Below are 19303 nucleotides of genomic sequence, written 5' to 3' on the forward strand. Positions count from 1 at the left end.
TAATTTTCATATGGTGTACTGTGTGGCATTGACCAGGCGGTGATCATGAATTGGCTCATTGTCATCTATGGGTCCGTCAACTTCAACAAACCAGGTCATTAACCTCTATACAGCAAAGGCTCTCAAGTGTTGTTGGCATTTCTCTACACAATCCACAAAGGCAGCTATTTAATAAGTAATATCTGTATTTCAACTCGATGGCCACATTCAATCAATGTTTACGGAAATACAGACTGAATCTAGTGTCTGACGTTCAGACTAACCCCATCTACGTCGAAGCTGTACGTAGGCAAATAGACTGGATGGTAGAGGCTACGTATTCACCTAGGTGACCTTTTGACCCGCGCCGCCATATTAACACTGACTTTATGTGATGATAATAATAGGCCTACTACGGTCCGGAGATATATCCAATATGCTTATTTCTTTTTCATTTTCTTTTGAAATGGATATCAATGAGCTTCTGCAATGTTAATTATCATTGCTTTCAACCTGATAGTTTATGGTCACGACTGTTTAAACTCTATCCACTTACCATCTGTATTACCGATTCGGGTTGTTTGTAGAAAAAGAATCGGTTTTGTCGTCTGAGAAATCGGAATTGTCAGAGCTTTCAGAGCCATCAGAATATTTTAGTACTGATCGTTTGTCTTCCAAAAGCGGCTCAAACTGATATGGCTGGATCATGGTCGAAATAGTTGGATTCCATGGCAGTAATGAAAGTGAAAGATCGATGTTTGCAAGGCTTCAACTATAGATGGCAGGCTGCCAGTCTATCGAGTGTCGTCTATGACGTCATAGATCAGCTGACTGCTAACCAATTTAACTCTCGACTGGAAAGCGACCAGAGTCAGAAATCTAAGGTTTTTGTCAAAAATATTGTTCTGGGAGACATTTTTAAGCCCTTGTCAATGATTATAGGTAAAAATCATTGTAATTACGGGGAAATTTTACGTCTTGGCATAAATCCTTTAAATGGCATTGGTACTCGTATCATTCATTACACCGTATAGAACAGAAATATGCAACTTGTTTCACGTTTTATCAAAAATCTCAGGCTAGCAATTTTCGTCCTGTGAAGCGTGCCGTACTGATGTGTCTCTGGATATGTAACAGCAAATTATTGGAGATTATGAAAAAGCGCCGCGCTCTTCGCAGTCCTATTTAGCTATGAAATTTGGTTTCCATCGAACAACAATAAGCAGCATTTTAAAACGTAAAGAAGAATTTAAAACAAAGTTTGCCGACAATATTAATTCCAATAAAAAGTGTATGTACGGTAGCTCAAAATATGCACAATTAAATAATAGTAAGGTATTCCACTGAATTGTCTTTTATTATTGTCTTATTATTAGAAAGGTATACCGTCTGTAAAATGTGGGTCACTGAGCTATAAATAGTAACACATGGCCAGGTCAAAACTCTGAATACTCCAACACTCTTGCTAATCCAATATTTTTTTGCAGTCCCAGTGTATGTCGGATTATGCAGAGTATACTGTACCTGCATACCAAGTTTCATCAAGATCCGATAAAAACTGTAGCCCCCATCGTGTTTAATAGTCCAATTTGATGTATTTTAATAAGTCAAGGGTAATAACTCAAAAAACATTCATTGAAAAATCGTCAAATTCGAAATTACATCTACAAATCAATTTGCAGATGAGATATCACATCCTACATACAAAATATTTTTGAAAAAAATTCATTCAAAGTCCTACCAAACCTGTAATAGTCAACTGGTCAACGTAGTCCACACCTCCCATGCCCTTGTTGTAGTTTGTTATGGCGTCAGATACAACTTCAACCGCTCATCCTTTTGTTGTGTGGCTTTATTCTGTCATGTTGGAATTTAAATTGTAGATAAGACGTGAACAGTCTTTTTGTCCTGCCATGCTGTTGCCAGAAGATTTCCACTTTGTTTAGATTCTGTATCCCCACTTTTCATTTTAGACAGCGGATAATTTTACTGTTTGAACGTATAGTTCCACAGCAATAAGTTTTCTTTTTCAAAAGTTCCACTGCAAGTTTGACTCTGGAGAAAAAGTGTCAAAATTCATCCACCATTTTTAATGTCAGATCCAATCAACTAAATTGACTTCTTGTCCATCTGCTTACTTGCCTGTATAAATTTGAAATTTGTGAACATATCCTGAGTCTGGACTGGCAGCCATCCACACTTCACTGGTTTCATCGGCATGTAGTGTATACAGAGTTCGCACAGCCTTGAAAAACCCTTGAATTCCGTCCGTTGCCTTGAAAAACCTTGATTTCAAAAAAAGTCTTTGAAAACACCATAAAAAAACCTTTTTCTCGGACATGGGTGACAACAATATACGCCCCCCCATTTCATGTGGGCGCATAAAAAGTAATATTTCAGAGCTGGGCCCACTGGGAAATGGTCTCCTTGGTAACATGTACATCTTGATCGCCGCCATTGTTCTAATCTAAGTTTATCGCTATGTCCGGAAGATGTACTTTTAACCGATCTTGGTTACAAATGAGTGAATTTAGTAAATGGAGGTTAAAGATAACCGAAACCATGCTCGCTGTTCAGTGTGTAACAAAACTATAAACCTGGCAAAAATGGGACAAGCAGCTCTGAAATCTCACATGAGTAGTGAAAAACATGTCAGTTTGATTAAGTCAATGGAAGGACAGATAATGTCGGTGTCTTCAAATGTTAGTGGCGGTGACAAAACCTAGTTTACCATCGATGAATCCTCTTCAAAGCAGGTCAAGTAGCAATGTGACAAGTTACGTGTCTGTTGGTAATGCTGCCATGAAAGCAGAAATTTTATGGGTTTTAAGAACTAGGCTATAACTACCCATTCTTGTAAGCACCACCAGTACTAGCCTACACATACACACGTTATGGAGAAAAGAGAACCAAACTTCCTGATGATTTGCAAATACACACACATCTTCAGGCAAAGAACAGATTAACCCCATTGCCTTTGACAAATATTAACTATCTTTATTGATTTCACAGTTCAGAAGTTAGGTACATGTGTATTCTGTCAGACTAATATACTTGAAAAGTCCTTGAATTTCAAAGTCCAGAGTCCTTGAAAAGTCTTTGAATTTTTGAGGCAAAGTGCTGTATGAACCCTGTGTATAAATCTTAGCCTGCCCTTGAACTTGATCATTCCTTCATCTATACTTATGTTTTTGGAAGGTATATGTTCTTGTTGAAATGCTTTATTGAACAAGCCCACAAAAGGTCTGACCTTGTATAGTTTATCAAATCCATCCTCACCTTTGGCTGGCTGCTTTTCAGCATTATTCATGTTTTCATCATCACTGGAGTCACCTTCACTTTCGATTTCAATGTCACTTTCATTTTCGGAATCGGAATCAACTTTTTTTTCGGCTAAACGAATGTCCACATTGTCAAATCCATAGAACACCGAACCACTTGAAGCACTCGAATTTCCTTCCATAATTTCTTCCATGATTTTCTTCAGAAAAATGAAATTTTGTCGCAATTATTTGATGAAAGTTAGTCTCGTTAGTCCTCCATTTTGACTGCTAAGAATTGGTAGTCATGTAACTAGCGCCACCATATGTGGCAATAGAACAGGCACTAAGCAAATGCTATGTGAATGGAGTTGAGTGCAGTCCCGTGTTTTCAGAGAAAAACATCTGGATGAATCGGGCGCTCCCATACAGAAAGGGTTAAGTCATCATCAAATCCACACAAACAGAGTCTCATCAACACAGACATAGACAAATTAGAACTTGACCTAGATCTCATCAATATAAACATCGGCTAAAATCTGTAGTCAAAAACACAAAATTTCATAAAACTGTTCACAAGCCAACAACTTTTGATGCGTTATCAAAGCCAAGGCAATAACTCAAATTTAGTTCATCAAAATTTCAAGTAATAGATGATCAAATCAAATTTCATTAAAATCAAATGAAAATAGTCTTCATAGTGTTCACAAACAAATGATAACGCATTTTTTCTAAGTAAAGGGCAATAAACATCAAAACCTTTCATTGAAAAATCGTTAATTTTGAAGATCAAGATCTCATCAATATAAATGCTCACACCAAATTTCATTAAAGTCTGATTGTCTTCATAATTTGTGTAAATTATCTCTGATTTCAAATGTTTAACTCATATTCTGTTCTGCTCACACGAATAGTCGAATAATTAAATTCAAATCCGTTTTTGGGAATATTCGAATCGGATTTTACCATTCGATTATTCGAACGTACATTGACTAACTTGATTTGTAAAAAAGTTCATTCCGAAAATTATTTCGCAGTTTAGAAATTCTCCCTGTCAATAAGGTTGATCTGCTAACTTTGTCTTCTACCTGACCAGAGTATTGTTTCACAAACTAAATACTATTGTTAACAAGAAAAGGACATTGGATCCCAATACTGTCAACCGACTGACATTTGACAGAGAACTCTTGAGAAAACAGTAGTTTGTCCAAGGTGAGATGGCGTAGAAATGACTATAATTTTACTATAAACTTATTTATTGGTGTTAAAAGTTTACTTTCGGTCGTTCAAATAGGCCTCGGTCCTTTTTTTGTATCTTTTCACGCAATGTAAGCTTTGAAATATGTCTTTATTATTATGTGCAAAAATACATAAATGTGACACAACATCAGGAGTAAAGAAAATATTTTCCAACAATGCTTACACAAGTTTCAGATGGCATATGGCTTTCTACAGAACTATGCTTTGAGATGTTCCCCGTGTCGCCAGGTCTATTAATACTTTCTATAATGCATTGTCAAGTCTTTTGAACCATGCTACTTGTTCCATTTACCAGTGCTGGATAATCAAGACATTTCAACATCAAAGTAGAAGATAGCTTGTGTTGCAAGATAACATATGCCCACTGGCAGTTGTCAGAATAATAAAACAGTCTTTAGTGACTAAAGTACGAATTTTCTCATATTGAAGAAATTATTCATGCTGAATAATTCCAGAAAATTTTTTAAAATCAATATCAATAACCCAAATACAACAAACAATTAAATCACACAGCTCTAATCAAGGGCAAAACACAACTTTTGACGCGTGTTACAAAGTCAAGGGCAATAACTCATCGAAAATGTGTCAAGTTAGAACTTGTCCGAGATCTTATCAATTTCAATGATCACAACAAGTTTCATCAGAATCGGTTGAAAACTGTAGCTTCTATTGTGCTCACGAACAAATTTTGACGCGTTTTTACAAAGTCAAGGGCAATAACTCGAAAACCGTTCATCAAAATTGCATCAAGTTAGAACTTGTCCGAGATCTTATCAATTCCAATGATCACAACAAGTTTCATCAGAATCGGTTGAAAACTGTAGCGTCAATCCTGCTCACAAACTATGTTTAGCAAATTTCGACCCAGTTTAACAAAGTCAAGGGCAATAACTCAAAAACCGTTCATCGAAAATGCGTCAAATTAGAACTTGTCCGAGATCTTATCAATTCCAATGATCACACTAAGTTTCATCAGAATCGGTTAAAAACTGTAGCTTCAATCCTGCTCACGAACTATTATTAACAAATTTCGATGTGTTTTAACAAAGTCAAGGGCAATAACTCAAAAACCGTTCATCAAAAATGCTAATTAGAAGTTGTCCGAGATCTTATGAATTCCAAAGATCACACCAAGTTTCATCAGAATCGGTTGAAAACTGTAGCTTCAATCCTGCTCACGAACTATTTTTAACAAATTTCAACACGTTTTAACGAAGTCTAGGGCAATAACTCAAAAACTGTTCATCGAAAATGCGTCAAGTTAAAACTTGTCCGAGATCTTATCAATTCCAATGATCACACTAAGTTTCTTCAAAATCGGTTGAAAAGTGTAGCTTCAATCCTGCTCACGAACTATTTCTAACAAATTTCGACGCGATTTAACAAAGTCAAGGGCAATAACTCAAAAACCTTTCATCGAAAATGCTTCATGTTAGAACTTGTTCGAGATCATATCAATTCCAATGATCACACCAAGTTTCATCAGAATCGGTTGAAAACTGTAGCGTCAATCCTGCTCACGAACTATTTCTAACAAATTTCGACGCGATTTAACAAAGTCAAGGGCAATAACTCAAAAACCTTTCATCGAAAATGCTTCATGTTAGAACTTGTTCGAGATCATATCAATTCCAATGATCACACCAAGTTTCATCAGAATCGGTTGAAAACTGTAGCGTCAATCCTGCTCACGAACTATTTCTAACAAATTTTGACGCATTTTAACAAAGTCAAGGGCAATAACTCAAAAACCGTTCATCGAAAATGCGTGAAGTTAGAACTTGTCCGAGATCTTATGAATTCCAATGATCACACCAAGTTTCATCAGAATCGGATGAAAACTGTAGTTTCAATCCTGCTCACGAACAACTTTTAACAAATTTCAAGGCGTTCTAAGTCAAGGGCAATATCTCAAAAATAATGTCAAATTCAAACTTGACCGAGATCTTATCAATCTAAAGCATCACACCGAGTTTTATCAAAATCAGATAAAAACTGTAGTCTCTAGTGCATTTAACAATTATGAGTACGATATATAGACACAGCTTTATGGAACAACAATCACTGGTTAAAGTTTTATGCCATGAGTTTTCTCTTGTCATAATATAACCTTATTCTAAATAATATAATTACCCAACCTATCACCCCTGTAAACTATAACATCATAATAGACTATTCCATGTAACCTTATATATAGACATGCACTGTTCTTAACATCCAACACCACAACCAAATAATACCATTTGTTGCAACCTTTAATCATACAGCTGTAAAAACTTCATCTGTAGTCAAACAGTATTACAGTGATTTACAGGTTCCCCAATGTATACACCAAACGTCTTGTAATTGTCTGCAAGTGCAATAAAAACCTAAGCAACTTCCTAGTCAGTGGTAGACTGGATTAAAGCTAGCAAAGTTTGCTTTGGATCCAAGATAAGTGTCAAATGTAGTCTCTTCAAAAGCCAATTAAATATTTAACCATGTCTTTGATATCTCTAAGCTAGCATTTAAAAGTCTCAATGATATGTATAGATTTTGGTATTGATATGTTGTTTTTAAGCATTAATAAATATTGTTTAAATCTGAATCTCTACTATTTTTACTGTCAAAAACAAGGGCAAAAACTCATACTAATTATTTTTCGATTTTTTGGATTTTCATTAGGGATCATCCTTGGGTGATAGCAAACACTCACATTAAGTTACATCAAAATCCATCAAGAATTGCACCTTCTAGAGTGATTATGAGCATTTCAAGAACAAGGGCAATAACTCATACTAAATATTTTTCGATTTTTCTGATTTTCAATAGGGTTCATCCTTGGGTGATTACAAACAATCATACTAAGTTTCATCAAAATCAGTCCAGAATTGTGCCTTCTAGAGTGTTTACGAGCAATTACAGACGGCAAACATGGGTGACAGCAAAATACGCCGCCCATTTCTTGTTAGCGTATAAAAATCAAAATATTACCAACAGATACACACAAACCAAGTTTCATCAAGATCGATTAAAGATTTCTATTATGTCTACAAGCTAATTTGACTTGTAAAAAATTGTAGCCTCTATCGTTCTTACAAGCATACATGTGTAGTCTACCAATGTTGTCCACCGCTCTACCGACGAGATACCCAATTCTACTGAAACTTTGTTTTTTTCCTAACCAAATTTTCACGGGAACTACCGATATCAATGTCCAAATTCTCTACCATAAATCAACAAGATAGCTTGCGTTACAAGATAACATACGCCCACTGGCAGCTGTCAGAAATAATAAAACAGTCTTTAGTGACTAAAGTACGAATTTTCTCATATTGAAGAAATTATTTATGCTGAATAATTCCACAAAATATTTTAAAATCATAATCAATAACCCAAATACAACAAACAATTAAATCACACAGCTCTAATCAAGGGCAAAAAACAACTTTTGACGCGTTTTTCGTAAGTTAATGGCATTAACTCAAAAACATTTCATAGAAAATGCGTCAAGTTAGAACTTGCCCGAGATCTTATCAATTTCAATGATCACACCAAGTTTCATCAGAATCGGATGAAAACTGTAGCTTCTATTGTGCTCACAAACAAATTTTGACGCGTTTATCGTAAGCTAATGGCATTAACTCAAAGATAGCTTGCCAGGCAAGGTAACATACGCCCACTGGCAGCTGTCAGAAATGATTAAACAGTCTTTAGTGACTACAGGGTTGCACAATATAGCTAATAGAGTGAAACGTCAAGTCAGACACGATATTTCGGTAAAATATTATCCGATCATCGCAAAAATCGATAGGGATCATCTTCATAATAACATTGACATACAATCTGTAAAGAATTGTAGCCTGTAGAGTGAGCACGAGTTGCACAATATAGCTAATAGAGTAAAACGTCAATATTTCGGTGAAAAATTATCCTATCAAATAGATCATCATGAAAATCAATAGGGATCATCTTCATAATGACATTGACACACAAAATAAAAATCAAAAGAATCTGTAAAAAATTGTAGCCTGTGGAGTGAGCACGAGTTGCACAATATAGCTAATAGAGAAAAACGTCAGGTCAGACACGATATTTCGGTGAAAAATTATCCGATCATCACGAAAATCAATAGGGATCATCTTCATAATGACATTGACACACAAAATAAAAATCAAAAGAATCTGTAAAAAATTGTAGCCTGTGGAGTGAGCACGAGTTGCACAATATAGCTAATAGAGAAAAACGTCAGGTCAGACACGATATTTCGGTGAAAAATTATCCGATCATCACGAAAATCAATAGGGATCATCTTCATAATGACATTGACACACAAAATAAAGATAGCTTGCCAGGCAAGGTAACATACGCCCACTGGCAGCTGTCAGAAATGATTAAACAGTCTTTAGTGACTACAGGGTTGGACAATATAGCTAATAGAGTGAAACGTCAAGTCAGACACGATATTTCGGTGAAATATTATCCAATCATCGCGAAAATCGATAGGGATCATCTTGATAATGACATTGACATACAAAATAAAAATCAAAAGAATCTGTAAACAATTGTAGCCTGTAGAGTGAGCACGAGTTGCACAATATAGCTAACAGAGTAAAACGTCAGGTCAGACACGATATTTCGGTGAAAAATTATCCGCTCATCATGAAAATCGATAGATCATCATGAAATTCAATAGGGATCATCTTCATGACGACATAGACATACAAAATAAAAATCAAAAGAATCTGTAAAAAATTGTAGCCTGTAGAGTGAGCACGAGTTGCACAATATAGCTAATAGAGAAAAACGTCGAGTCAGACACGATATTTCGGTGAAAAATTATCCGATCATAACGAAAATCAATAGGGATCATCTTCATAATGACATTGACACACAAAATAAAAATCAAAAGAATCCATAAAGAACTGTAGCCTGTAGAGTGAGCACGAGCCAAATGTGAACGGACGGACGGACCGACGGGGTGATTACAATATACGCCAATCTTACGTGTGGGCGTATAAAAATCAAAAGAATCCATAAAGAACTGTAGCCTGTAGAGTAAGCACGAGCCAAATGTGAACGGACGGAACGACGGGTGATTACAATATACGCCCATCTTACGTGTGGGCGTATAGAAACATTTTATTGAAAATGCGTCAAGTTAGAACTTGTCCGAGATCTTATCAATTTCAATGATCACACCAAGTTTCATCAGAATTTTGAACAAATTTCAAGGCGTTCTAAGTCAAGGGCAATATCTCAAAAACCGTTCATCGAAAATATGTCAAATTCGAACTTGACCGAGATCTTATCAATCTAAAGCATCACACCAAGTTTCATCAAAATCAGATAAAAACTGTAGTCTCTATAGTGCTCACAAGAAATGTTGACGGACGGACGGACGAATGCAAGTCGAATGATACTGTCTAATAGTCGAATGGTAAAAATCACCATTCATGTGAACACTATATTCTGTAGTCATTAATAAATGAGAGTTCACATCATCCGTGTATTAGTATTATGTGTTTTGATTGAAGTATAGCATCTTAGTCTTAAAGGGGTTGATTGGGACGGAGGAGACACAAATATTTTCAGATATTTCTGATTTTCTATAGGGGTTTATCTTTGGGTGATTACAAACACTCACTCAAAATTTCATCAAATTCTGTCACGAATTGTGCTTTGTAGAGTGTTTACGAGCTAAAAATTGAATGTCTTTTCAAGAACAAGGGCAATAACTAATTTTTCCTTATTTTCAATAGGGTCATCCTTACAAACACTCATGCCAAGTTTTGTTAAAACAATTGTTCTAGAGTGTTTACGAGCTAAAGTTAAATGCTTTTTCAAGTACAAGGGCAGTAACTATTATCAAATATTTTTCGATTTTTCTGATTTTCATTAGAGTTTATTCTTTATGATTACAAACACTCAAACCAAGTTTCATCAAAATCCATCCAGAACTGTGCCTTCTAGAGTGTTTATGAGCAATTGTGGACAGGCAGACAGACAAGGGTGACCCCAATATATGCCTCTTAAATTATGTGGGCATATCAAAATATATATACTGACCTAGTCAATGTTTTTAATTTACTCTCAATACTCCTGTGTCTCATACACAATCTTGTCAGAGCACTTCCTACTTCTTTGGTAGCACCTGAAGTTATAGATGTTTAGAAAGTTTAATACATTTCCAGCATGAGAATTCAACCTAGATATATTGGAACAAACTTATTTTTCATGCCTCAGGGCCACAAAACCTTATTCAATAACTGATTTAATAACACGACAGTAAGCTTACTGTTCTGGGTTTATAACAAATGTTCATAAACATAAACTTGTTGCACAGGTTACTAACTATGCAAATTAGGTCATGTATTCATGAACCATGCAAACAGTACAACATGGCTTTCTTTGAAGTTGATGACTCAATTAAAATTTAAGGTAAAGGGCTTGAAATTGTTTTAAATAAAATAACAACAATTTAGTTATCACATAAACATGTTTATCTAGATCTTATTTGTTATGTGCAAGGAAATTTTTTAGACTGGTGCAAAAAGGTGAACCTCAAAATAAAGGCCTATATACAAAGATAGCTTACCAGGTAAGGCTATATATGCCCATTGGCAGCTTTGATTTAAAAAGATAGCTTGCCAGGCAAGGTAATATACGCCCACTGGCAGCTTTGATTTTAAATAAAAACATTTGGCAGTACAGTAACAATTACCAGTATGAAATATTCAACCTTCAGTAATACACTTCTTTTGAACTTTTTGAGGCGATACTGGATAATATTACCAAGTTTCATCAAAATCTGTCAAGAACTGTGCCTTCTGGAGTGTTTACGAGCTAAAAATTGAACGCGTTTTCAAGAACAAGGGCAATAACTCATACTAAATAGTTTTCGATTTTTCGGATTTTCAATAGAGTTTATCCTTTGGTGATAACAATCACTCATGCCAAGTTTTGTCAATATCTGTCAAGAATTGTCCCTTCTGGAGTGTTTAGGAGCTATAAATTAAACACTAGATCAAGGGCAATAACGCATACTAAATATTTTTCGATTTTTCTGATTTTCAATAGGGTTTATCCTTGGGTGATAACAAACACTCATGCAAAGTTTCGTCAAAATCTGTCAAGAATTGTCTCTTCTAGAGTGTTAACGAGCTAAAAATTGAACACGTTTTCAAGAACAATGTCAATAACTCATGCTAAATATTTTTCGATTCATCTGATTTTCAAAAGGGGTTCATCTTTGGGTAATTACAAACACTCATGCCAAGTTTCGTTTATATCCATCAAGAATTGTGTCTTGTAGGGTGTTTACGAGCAATTGTGGACGGACGGACGGACATGGGTGACGGCAAATACGCCCCCCATTTTATGTGGGGTATAAAAATAGAATGCATATAAAAACAAGGGCAATAACTCAACCGAACTGAAGTTAGACAAGTAGAACTTTAAATTCTAATGTCTACATTTTGAGACTAGTTCGAAAATGTTTGTTTAAAGACGTGTGCTTAGGGGCATTAATGATGGAAAACTTTCCAGTTAAGGTGCGGGTAAACGAGCAGTCTTGGTCATAGATTTTTGTCGCCGATTAGAGTCTTGAGTAAAATCTTGCGTGTACGCGTATTTCAGTGACAAGATTATCACATCCCCCAACAGGATTTATAGTATCAAATAAGTTTGATAATTGTCTCCAATAGTTTTATCCTGTTCAACACTGACTATAATCATCTTCCTTTCAACTACATGCTCTGCATCATCGTATCACAAATATGGGTTTTGACATGGTCTTATTTACCCGTATGGAACTAAGCCCACTACACTTTGTTTTTGGGGTGTGGAAAAGATTGGTGACATTCAAATCTTACCAATCAGATTGGTAGAACAGAAATGAGGTTTTGCCGCCGCTCGTTTAAAGAGATAAATAATAATTCCACAAAATTTTTTAAAATCAATATTAATAACCCAAATACAACAAACAATTAAATCACACAGCTCTAATCAAGGGCAAAAAACAACTTTTGACACGTGTTTACAAAGTCAAGGGCAATAACTCAAAAAATGTTCATCAAAAATATCTCAAGTTATAGCTCCTTCGAGATCTTATCAATTCCAGTGATCACACCAAGTTTCATCAGAATCGGTTGAAAACTGTAGTTTCTATTGTGCTCACAAACAAATTTTGACACGTTTTTCATAAGTCAAGGGCAATAACTCAAAAACCGTTCATCGAAAATGCATCAAGTTAGAACTTGTCCGAGATCTTATCAATTCCATTGATCACACCAATTTTCATCAAAATCGGTTGAAAACTGTAGCTTCTATTGTGCTCACAAACAAATTTTGACACGTTTTTCATAAGTCAAGGGCAATAACTCAAAAACCGTTCATCGAAAATGCATCAAGTTAAAACTTGTCCGAGATCTTATCAATTCCATTGATCACACCAATTTTCATCAAAATCGGTTGAAAACTGTAGCTTCTATTGTGCTCACAAACAAATTTTGAAGCGTTTTACAAAGTCAAGGGCAATAACTAAAAAATAGTTCATCAAAAATATCTCAAGTTAGAACTTGTCCGAGATCTTATCAATTCCAATGATCATAAAAAGTTTGATCAAATTTGGTTGAAAACTGTAGCTTCTATAGTGCTCACAAACACATTTTGAGGCGTTTTTACAAAGGCAAGGGCAGTAACTCAAAAACCGTTCAGCGAAAATGCGTCAAGTTAAAAATTGTTTAAAAAAATAGTTTAATTTTCAGACATGGCAAGGCACATAATTCTCTAACTTGTTTTCATTATTTTGAGCATCTAATTTTCCCAACACATTGAAACAAGTGGTTGCCTAGCAAGATAGGCCTACTTCCATGATAAATTTTCAGTATTTTAAGGCGTTCTCCAATAGGTGTCAAAATCTTACCAAAAATCTAACTTATCCAAGATATTGTTGATTTAAACCAACACAAAATTTCATCAAATTCGGACTGTCACCCCTATCGCATTCAAAAGCCACATTTACCACGATTGTGTATCATACAGAATGAAAAGATAGCTTGCCAGAGAAGGTAACATACACCAACTGGCGGCTGTCAGAAATGATTATCGAGTCATTGGTGATTAAATATGAATTTTCTCATTTATTTTCAAGATCGTTTAAAGATAGCTTGCCAGGCAAGGTAAGATACACCCACTGGCAGCTTTGATTTTGAATAAAGATAGCTTGTGAAGCAAGATAACATACGTGGGTGGGTTTTAAAAGCCAACCGCCTACCGCTACCAACCGGCATACCAGAGTGAAAAAAACGCTCTAAAATGAGCATTGTTAAATTTAAGGATCGTAGATTTTCATACTACAAAACGAAACTATTCCATTTGACAGAATTTTTGTTGACGTCAATATTATGGAATCAAAATTATTTTAAAAATGAAACGAAACAAATTAATATCTCTTTTTTCGCTTTGAGATATTTCCCTTCACATTTTCTGATTCAATTCGTGTTTAAAATAGCAATAATCTCTTTTAAAAATAAAATGGGGCACACAATAAAATGTACAAAAACCTCTAGATTTTTTTTAATGATCACAACGACTGAACAAGGTCGTTTGTTTCAGAGTTACTTCCCTTAACTTTTTACTGTCGTCAGGAACATGGAGCATCAAGGCCTAGGAATCTTTCTTCCACCTAAAAGAATTTTTTCAAAATTAATCCTTGACGTAGACTATACTAATTCTGTGAGCATAGTCTACGTCAAGGATTAATTTTGAAAAAATTCTTATACACTAATATTTAGCAATTTTGAAACCTCTTGGGTAGCTTGTCCTTAAAATGTCTGTGTCTTTGGCCATTTTGTGTAGATTTGGTTGTCGTGGGTCATAGGTGTTAGTCCATGGAATAATCTTCATTACAAGCTACAGAATGATGGACATATTAAAAACAAGTAAAATCATTGTGGCAGGACACAGGAATAAGACCTTGGGAAATTTATTAAGGGAAAACAAATTAAAACAGTGTGTAGAAAATGTGAATATTTCTAAAAGTGTAGGATGTGTACCTTGTAATAAACCCAAGTGCAAAACTTGTGAAAAGATGAACACAACTAACACAATCACCAATAGACACTCAAAATCATTTTTTATCAAAGACTCTTTAAATTGTCAGAGTAATTTTGTTATATATTGCCTTACTTGTGAATTGTGTAAATTTCAGTATGTTGGCCAGACAATAACCCCCTTCAATATTAGACATAACAAACATAGGAGCAAATTTAAATTGAAAAAGGTTCATAAAGCTCCTCATATTGCCCCCCATTTTAACCAACCTGGTTATGATTATAAATGCACACTTCTTGAGAAAATTCCAAATGAAAGCAAAAGCAAATTTGACAGTGCAGAAACTCTGTGGATTCATAGACTTGACTCTGTATGGCCGTATGGATTGAACCCAGGAGGTTTCAATATTGCTAAATATTAGTGTATTCCCCCCTCCCCCTTTTTTTCCCTTCCTGTTTAGATTTTTTGGCAAATCCTGGGCCCTGTTCCACTAACATTCTTACGCTTAAATTTTGTGTAAGTTTATCTTACGAAAGAAAAGAACAAAATTTTCCGTTTCACTAAAAAACTTACGCAAAAAAGTTCGTAAGTTTTTCTTAAACTTACGACAGGGTTTCGGCTGTCGTAAGTTGACGTGACTAATGTAATGTCCATAGCAACGTCAACGTCAAAATGGCAGAACACCTGTTGTTTGGACTGCGTAGGCCGAGAGATTAAGAGTTTTTCATCCAAGGATGAATAATTTGATCCGTTTGGATGATGTGGATTTTAAGAAACGTTATCGGTTAACCAAACGTTGGTTGATGATTTGCGAGAAGATCTCTCTAATTGTGGAAGATCACGCGCAGTTTCGCCAGAAATACAGGTGAGCTAAACATTAATTATGATCTTCTAAGTCTTATTTATAAGTGATACAAGTCTGTGATAATGATTTTTATCATTCTTGGCAAGCTTGATGTGAGCTGATAGACCCCACTGGAAATAAGTTTTTTACTTCTAAAGAAGTGAAATTAGGGTTACAAGGTTGTGAAGAAGTAACACCGCCACAAGGTAGGCCTACTCCGTTGTAGGACGCCATTTTGTAGTCTGGTAATGCTATCACAAATCACGTGACGCGAGACACGACGAAAGAAAGATCGTAAGTCCTTTAATGAAACAGGCGTAAGTTTTTGCGTAAGATTAACTTACGAACAAATATTTTGCGTAAACTTACGCACTTTAGTGGAACTGGGCCCCGAAGTCATCATTACATACTTGTTATGTTGTATCTAAGATTTTGATGGCATAAATCTTCTGAGGTCATGTTATCAAGAATCAAATTGCCTCCCACCATTTTGTGATTTGACTCTTCTCTTGTTATGTGGTTTCTAAGATTGTGACGTCATAAACCTTATGAGGTCATAATGTAATTTTAATCTTAACTGCCTTCCACCATTTGTAGTTTGTTTCTTCCCCTGATGAAGTCAAAACTTTTTTGACGAAACGTTGGGTATTTTAAAGGAGGGTATTTGATGTCAAGTTTTATTATTTATTACACCAAGTTCAGTATACATCAAATGAATCGCTGTACTACTAGTGGTATTGGTGATCCCATCAAAAAGTCTTCTGTGATTGGTTATTGCTGACTGTTTTTTCTTTTTGGAATCAGCACATGTTCATGTTGGTGTATAAAAATGCATCTTAGTTTGAATTTATTGACATATATTTACTGTCAGTCATTTATGCTGAGTTTTTCACAATATTTTCAAAATCAATATCAATAACCAAAATACATCAAATCAAATTATCAAATCACTCTTCTCTGATGTCTTAAATTTTCAATGATATTTTATCAGTCAAGGGCAATAACTCAAAAAGTGTCCATCAAACAATCATCAAATTCGCACTAAACCAAGATCTCATCAATATCAATGAGCACACCAAAATTAATTAAAGATGCATTAATTTGCTCATTTTTCTTTGTCAAATCATGCTTACTTATTGATTAATCAGTGTTTCTAATGAATTATACAAATATTCATATGTTAAAATACCGTATGTGGACGTAGAAAGACTGGGGGAAGTCATTTACTCAAATCTGCTTTGAGAAGCTAAATTTAGACTCCATAATTGTTCACGTGACCAAATGACGTCATTATTACCGACTGTTGAACAAGCGAGTGGCTGAGATTTTAACTGATTCCCTTCCATGAAATTACACCAACATTCATAGACATCCTTATCGAAACATATTCTTAGATTTTCTTGATCCCATTTCTTCTTTGTTCCCTTTATATTCTGAATCTGAAGCCTTTTTAAATTGTAAACTGTGCATTCTTCGAGCCGCCATATTGTTGTTGTGAGAAAAGAAAGGAATGCGGTGAGTGCACATTCGCGGATATTTAAACGATTTTTAACCAATCACAGATGTCCCTGACTGTATACACTGGTTATTCTTTTAAAAATAATAGCCAATCATATTAAACATTGGAAATCAGGACTATTGGAAATGTAAACACGGGGATTCCCTCGGTAATTAGCTAAATACGAGTTAATTAGAGACCCCAAAGATTAACTCTTGTACTATTGATTTTAGTATCAATTCAAGACCAAAAATTTTGCAATCCAAGACCATTCCATTCAGAAATAAGAAACGAAAAGTGACCAGGATTATAACATGTTTAATTAATTAATTTCAAAAAAAATATCAGTAACGGTCAATTGTTGGCAATAGATGGATTTTTATGAAGGTTTCACTACTTTTTCAATGTCCTATTTTAATAAGAGCCTGTGGATTGTTACTAGACAGCTTCGTTTATACCAATGACTAAAAGATAGCACTTTATAAAATTTCAGATTTTGACTTTTGTCGCTGACTTTTTTTGTTTTAATTTTAGCGTTTTTTTCAACATCTACAATTTTATTTCAATCGTCTAAAAATTTAATAGTAGATAAGCATTTTGATTCCTGACAAAAATCTATTTTCAAAATTTCGATATCACTTCCGGTTTTGACGTCATTCGCCTCTAAACTTGAAATTTCAACTTCCGGAATTTTGTAGGTATTTGAAAAATTCTTTTTGAAATTAATTAAAATTGTCCCTATAACAATTTTCGAATGAAAAAATTTGAACCGGAAGTAACGTGTTAGACGCCATCTTGATGTGACCAATTTTTGTAAAAATCGATATTAAGCTTCAGGGGTAAATCTGATTTGTGTGATTTTGGTGTCTAAAGAATCTGCAATCGATTGCTAACAAAACTTAGGAAGCCGATTTTTGAATTTTGGATTTTTATTTTTTTATTTTCGGTTTTATGTTTTCAGTGATTGTCAAATATATTAAGGCTCATATCTAGTGACTTTGACCTTTGGTGACCTTGTGACCTGAACAAAAGTTGTTGCCCCTTACGAGATATATCCGTTGATATCCTCACTTTTGTTGTGCATCGTTAACTTCCGGTTCTACAGCCATTGGAAAATCCCGATTTTTGAAGAGCTCTGTCACGTGACCTAATTAACATATGACAAAAATTCTTATATATTCTTTGAGTGCATAAAATCTCCTTTTTGGTGATATATCACACTTGATATTTTGACCAAAATTGCGCGTTTAAAAAAATCGAAAATTTTGTACTGACTTCTATAGTAACTGTGCGTAAAATCACGGTGTCTATAATTTACCGACAGTCACCGTTGCCCTAAAAAAAAGTTTAACTACGAATATCTCATGATCTAATGATTGTAAAGACTTGAAATTTTGAACATTATTTAACAATGTACACATCATCACAGACAAATTAAAATTTTTGAAGTGGGCGTGGCACATCCGGTGTGCATTTACCTTTACCTGAAATATTTGCAATTGTTATATCTCTCACAGTTTTCAATTGTCACCTTAGAAATTTTGCATGAAAATAGATCACTGCTTAGGACAATTTGTGATAAGATTACAGTTGTTTGCGTTCTTTACTTTAAAAAAGGGAACAGGTTTAACAATTTTATAAATTTTCATTTTTGATCTTTAGCATGAATGACCTTGACCTTTGCATGGTCAAAGACCTTTGCATGGTCAAAGGTCATTGGCTAAGGATGACCATTCTTACTTTGATCTTTGATGTCCGATATATACTTCCGGTTTTGCAGACGTCCAAAACAGCAATTTTCGAAACTTCAAAGGCTCATATTACTTTTATTTGACATTTGTTGACCTTTTGACCTGAACAAAAGTTGTTGCCCCTTACGAGATATATCCGTTGATATCCTCACTTTTGTTGTGCATCGTTAACTTCCGGTTCTACAGCCATTGGAAAATCCCGATTTTTAACTTTGAAGAGCTCTGTCACGTGACCTAATTAACATATGACAAAAATTCTTATATATTCTTTGAGTGCATGAAATCTCCTTTTTGGTGATATATCACACTTGATATTTTGATCAAAATTGCGCGTTTAAAAAAATCGAAAATTTTGTACTGACTTCTATAGTAACTGTGCGTAAAATCACTGTGTCTATAATTTACCGACAGTCACCGTTGCCCTAAAAAAAAGTTTAACTACGAATATCTCATGATCTAATGATTGTAAAGACTTGAAATTTTGAACAGTATTTAACAATATACACATCATCACAGACAAATTAAAATTTTTGAAGTGGGCGTGGCACATCCGGTGGGCATTTACCTTTACCTGAAATATTTACAATTGTCATCCTAGAAATTTTGCATGAAAGTAGATCACTGCTTAGGACAATTTGTGATAAGATTACAGTTGTTTGCGTTCTTTACTTTAAAA

The 19303-nt window shown here is 34.8% G+C and overlaps 1 protein-coding gene across 1 annotated transcript in view; it reads right to left on the bottom strand.

Annotated features, from left to right (window-relative positions):
- Nucleotides 1-19303, bottom strand: part of LOTGIDRAFT_122591 (hypothetical protein) — a gene marked incomplete at both ends in the record, with an annotated part of 69285 nt that overhangs the window by 19987 nt on the left and 29995 nt on the right. Inside the window, one exon of the mRNA XM_009060274.1 lies at nt 10548-10632. Within this exon, the coding sequence (XP_009058522.1) occupies nt 10548-10632 (85 nt within the window). The remainder of the gene's footprint in view (nt 1-10547; nt 10633-19303) is intronic.

Source organism: Lottia gigantea, assembly GCF_000327385.1.
Source record: "Lottia gigantea unplaced genomic scaffold LOTGIsca_41, whole genome shotgun sequence".
NCBI lineage: Eukaryota > Metazoa > Mollusca > Gastropoda > Lottiidae > Lottia > Lottia gigantea.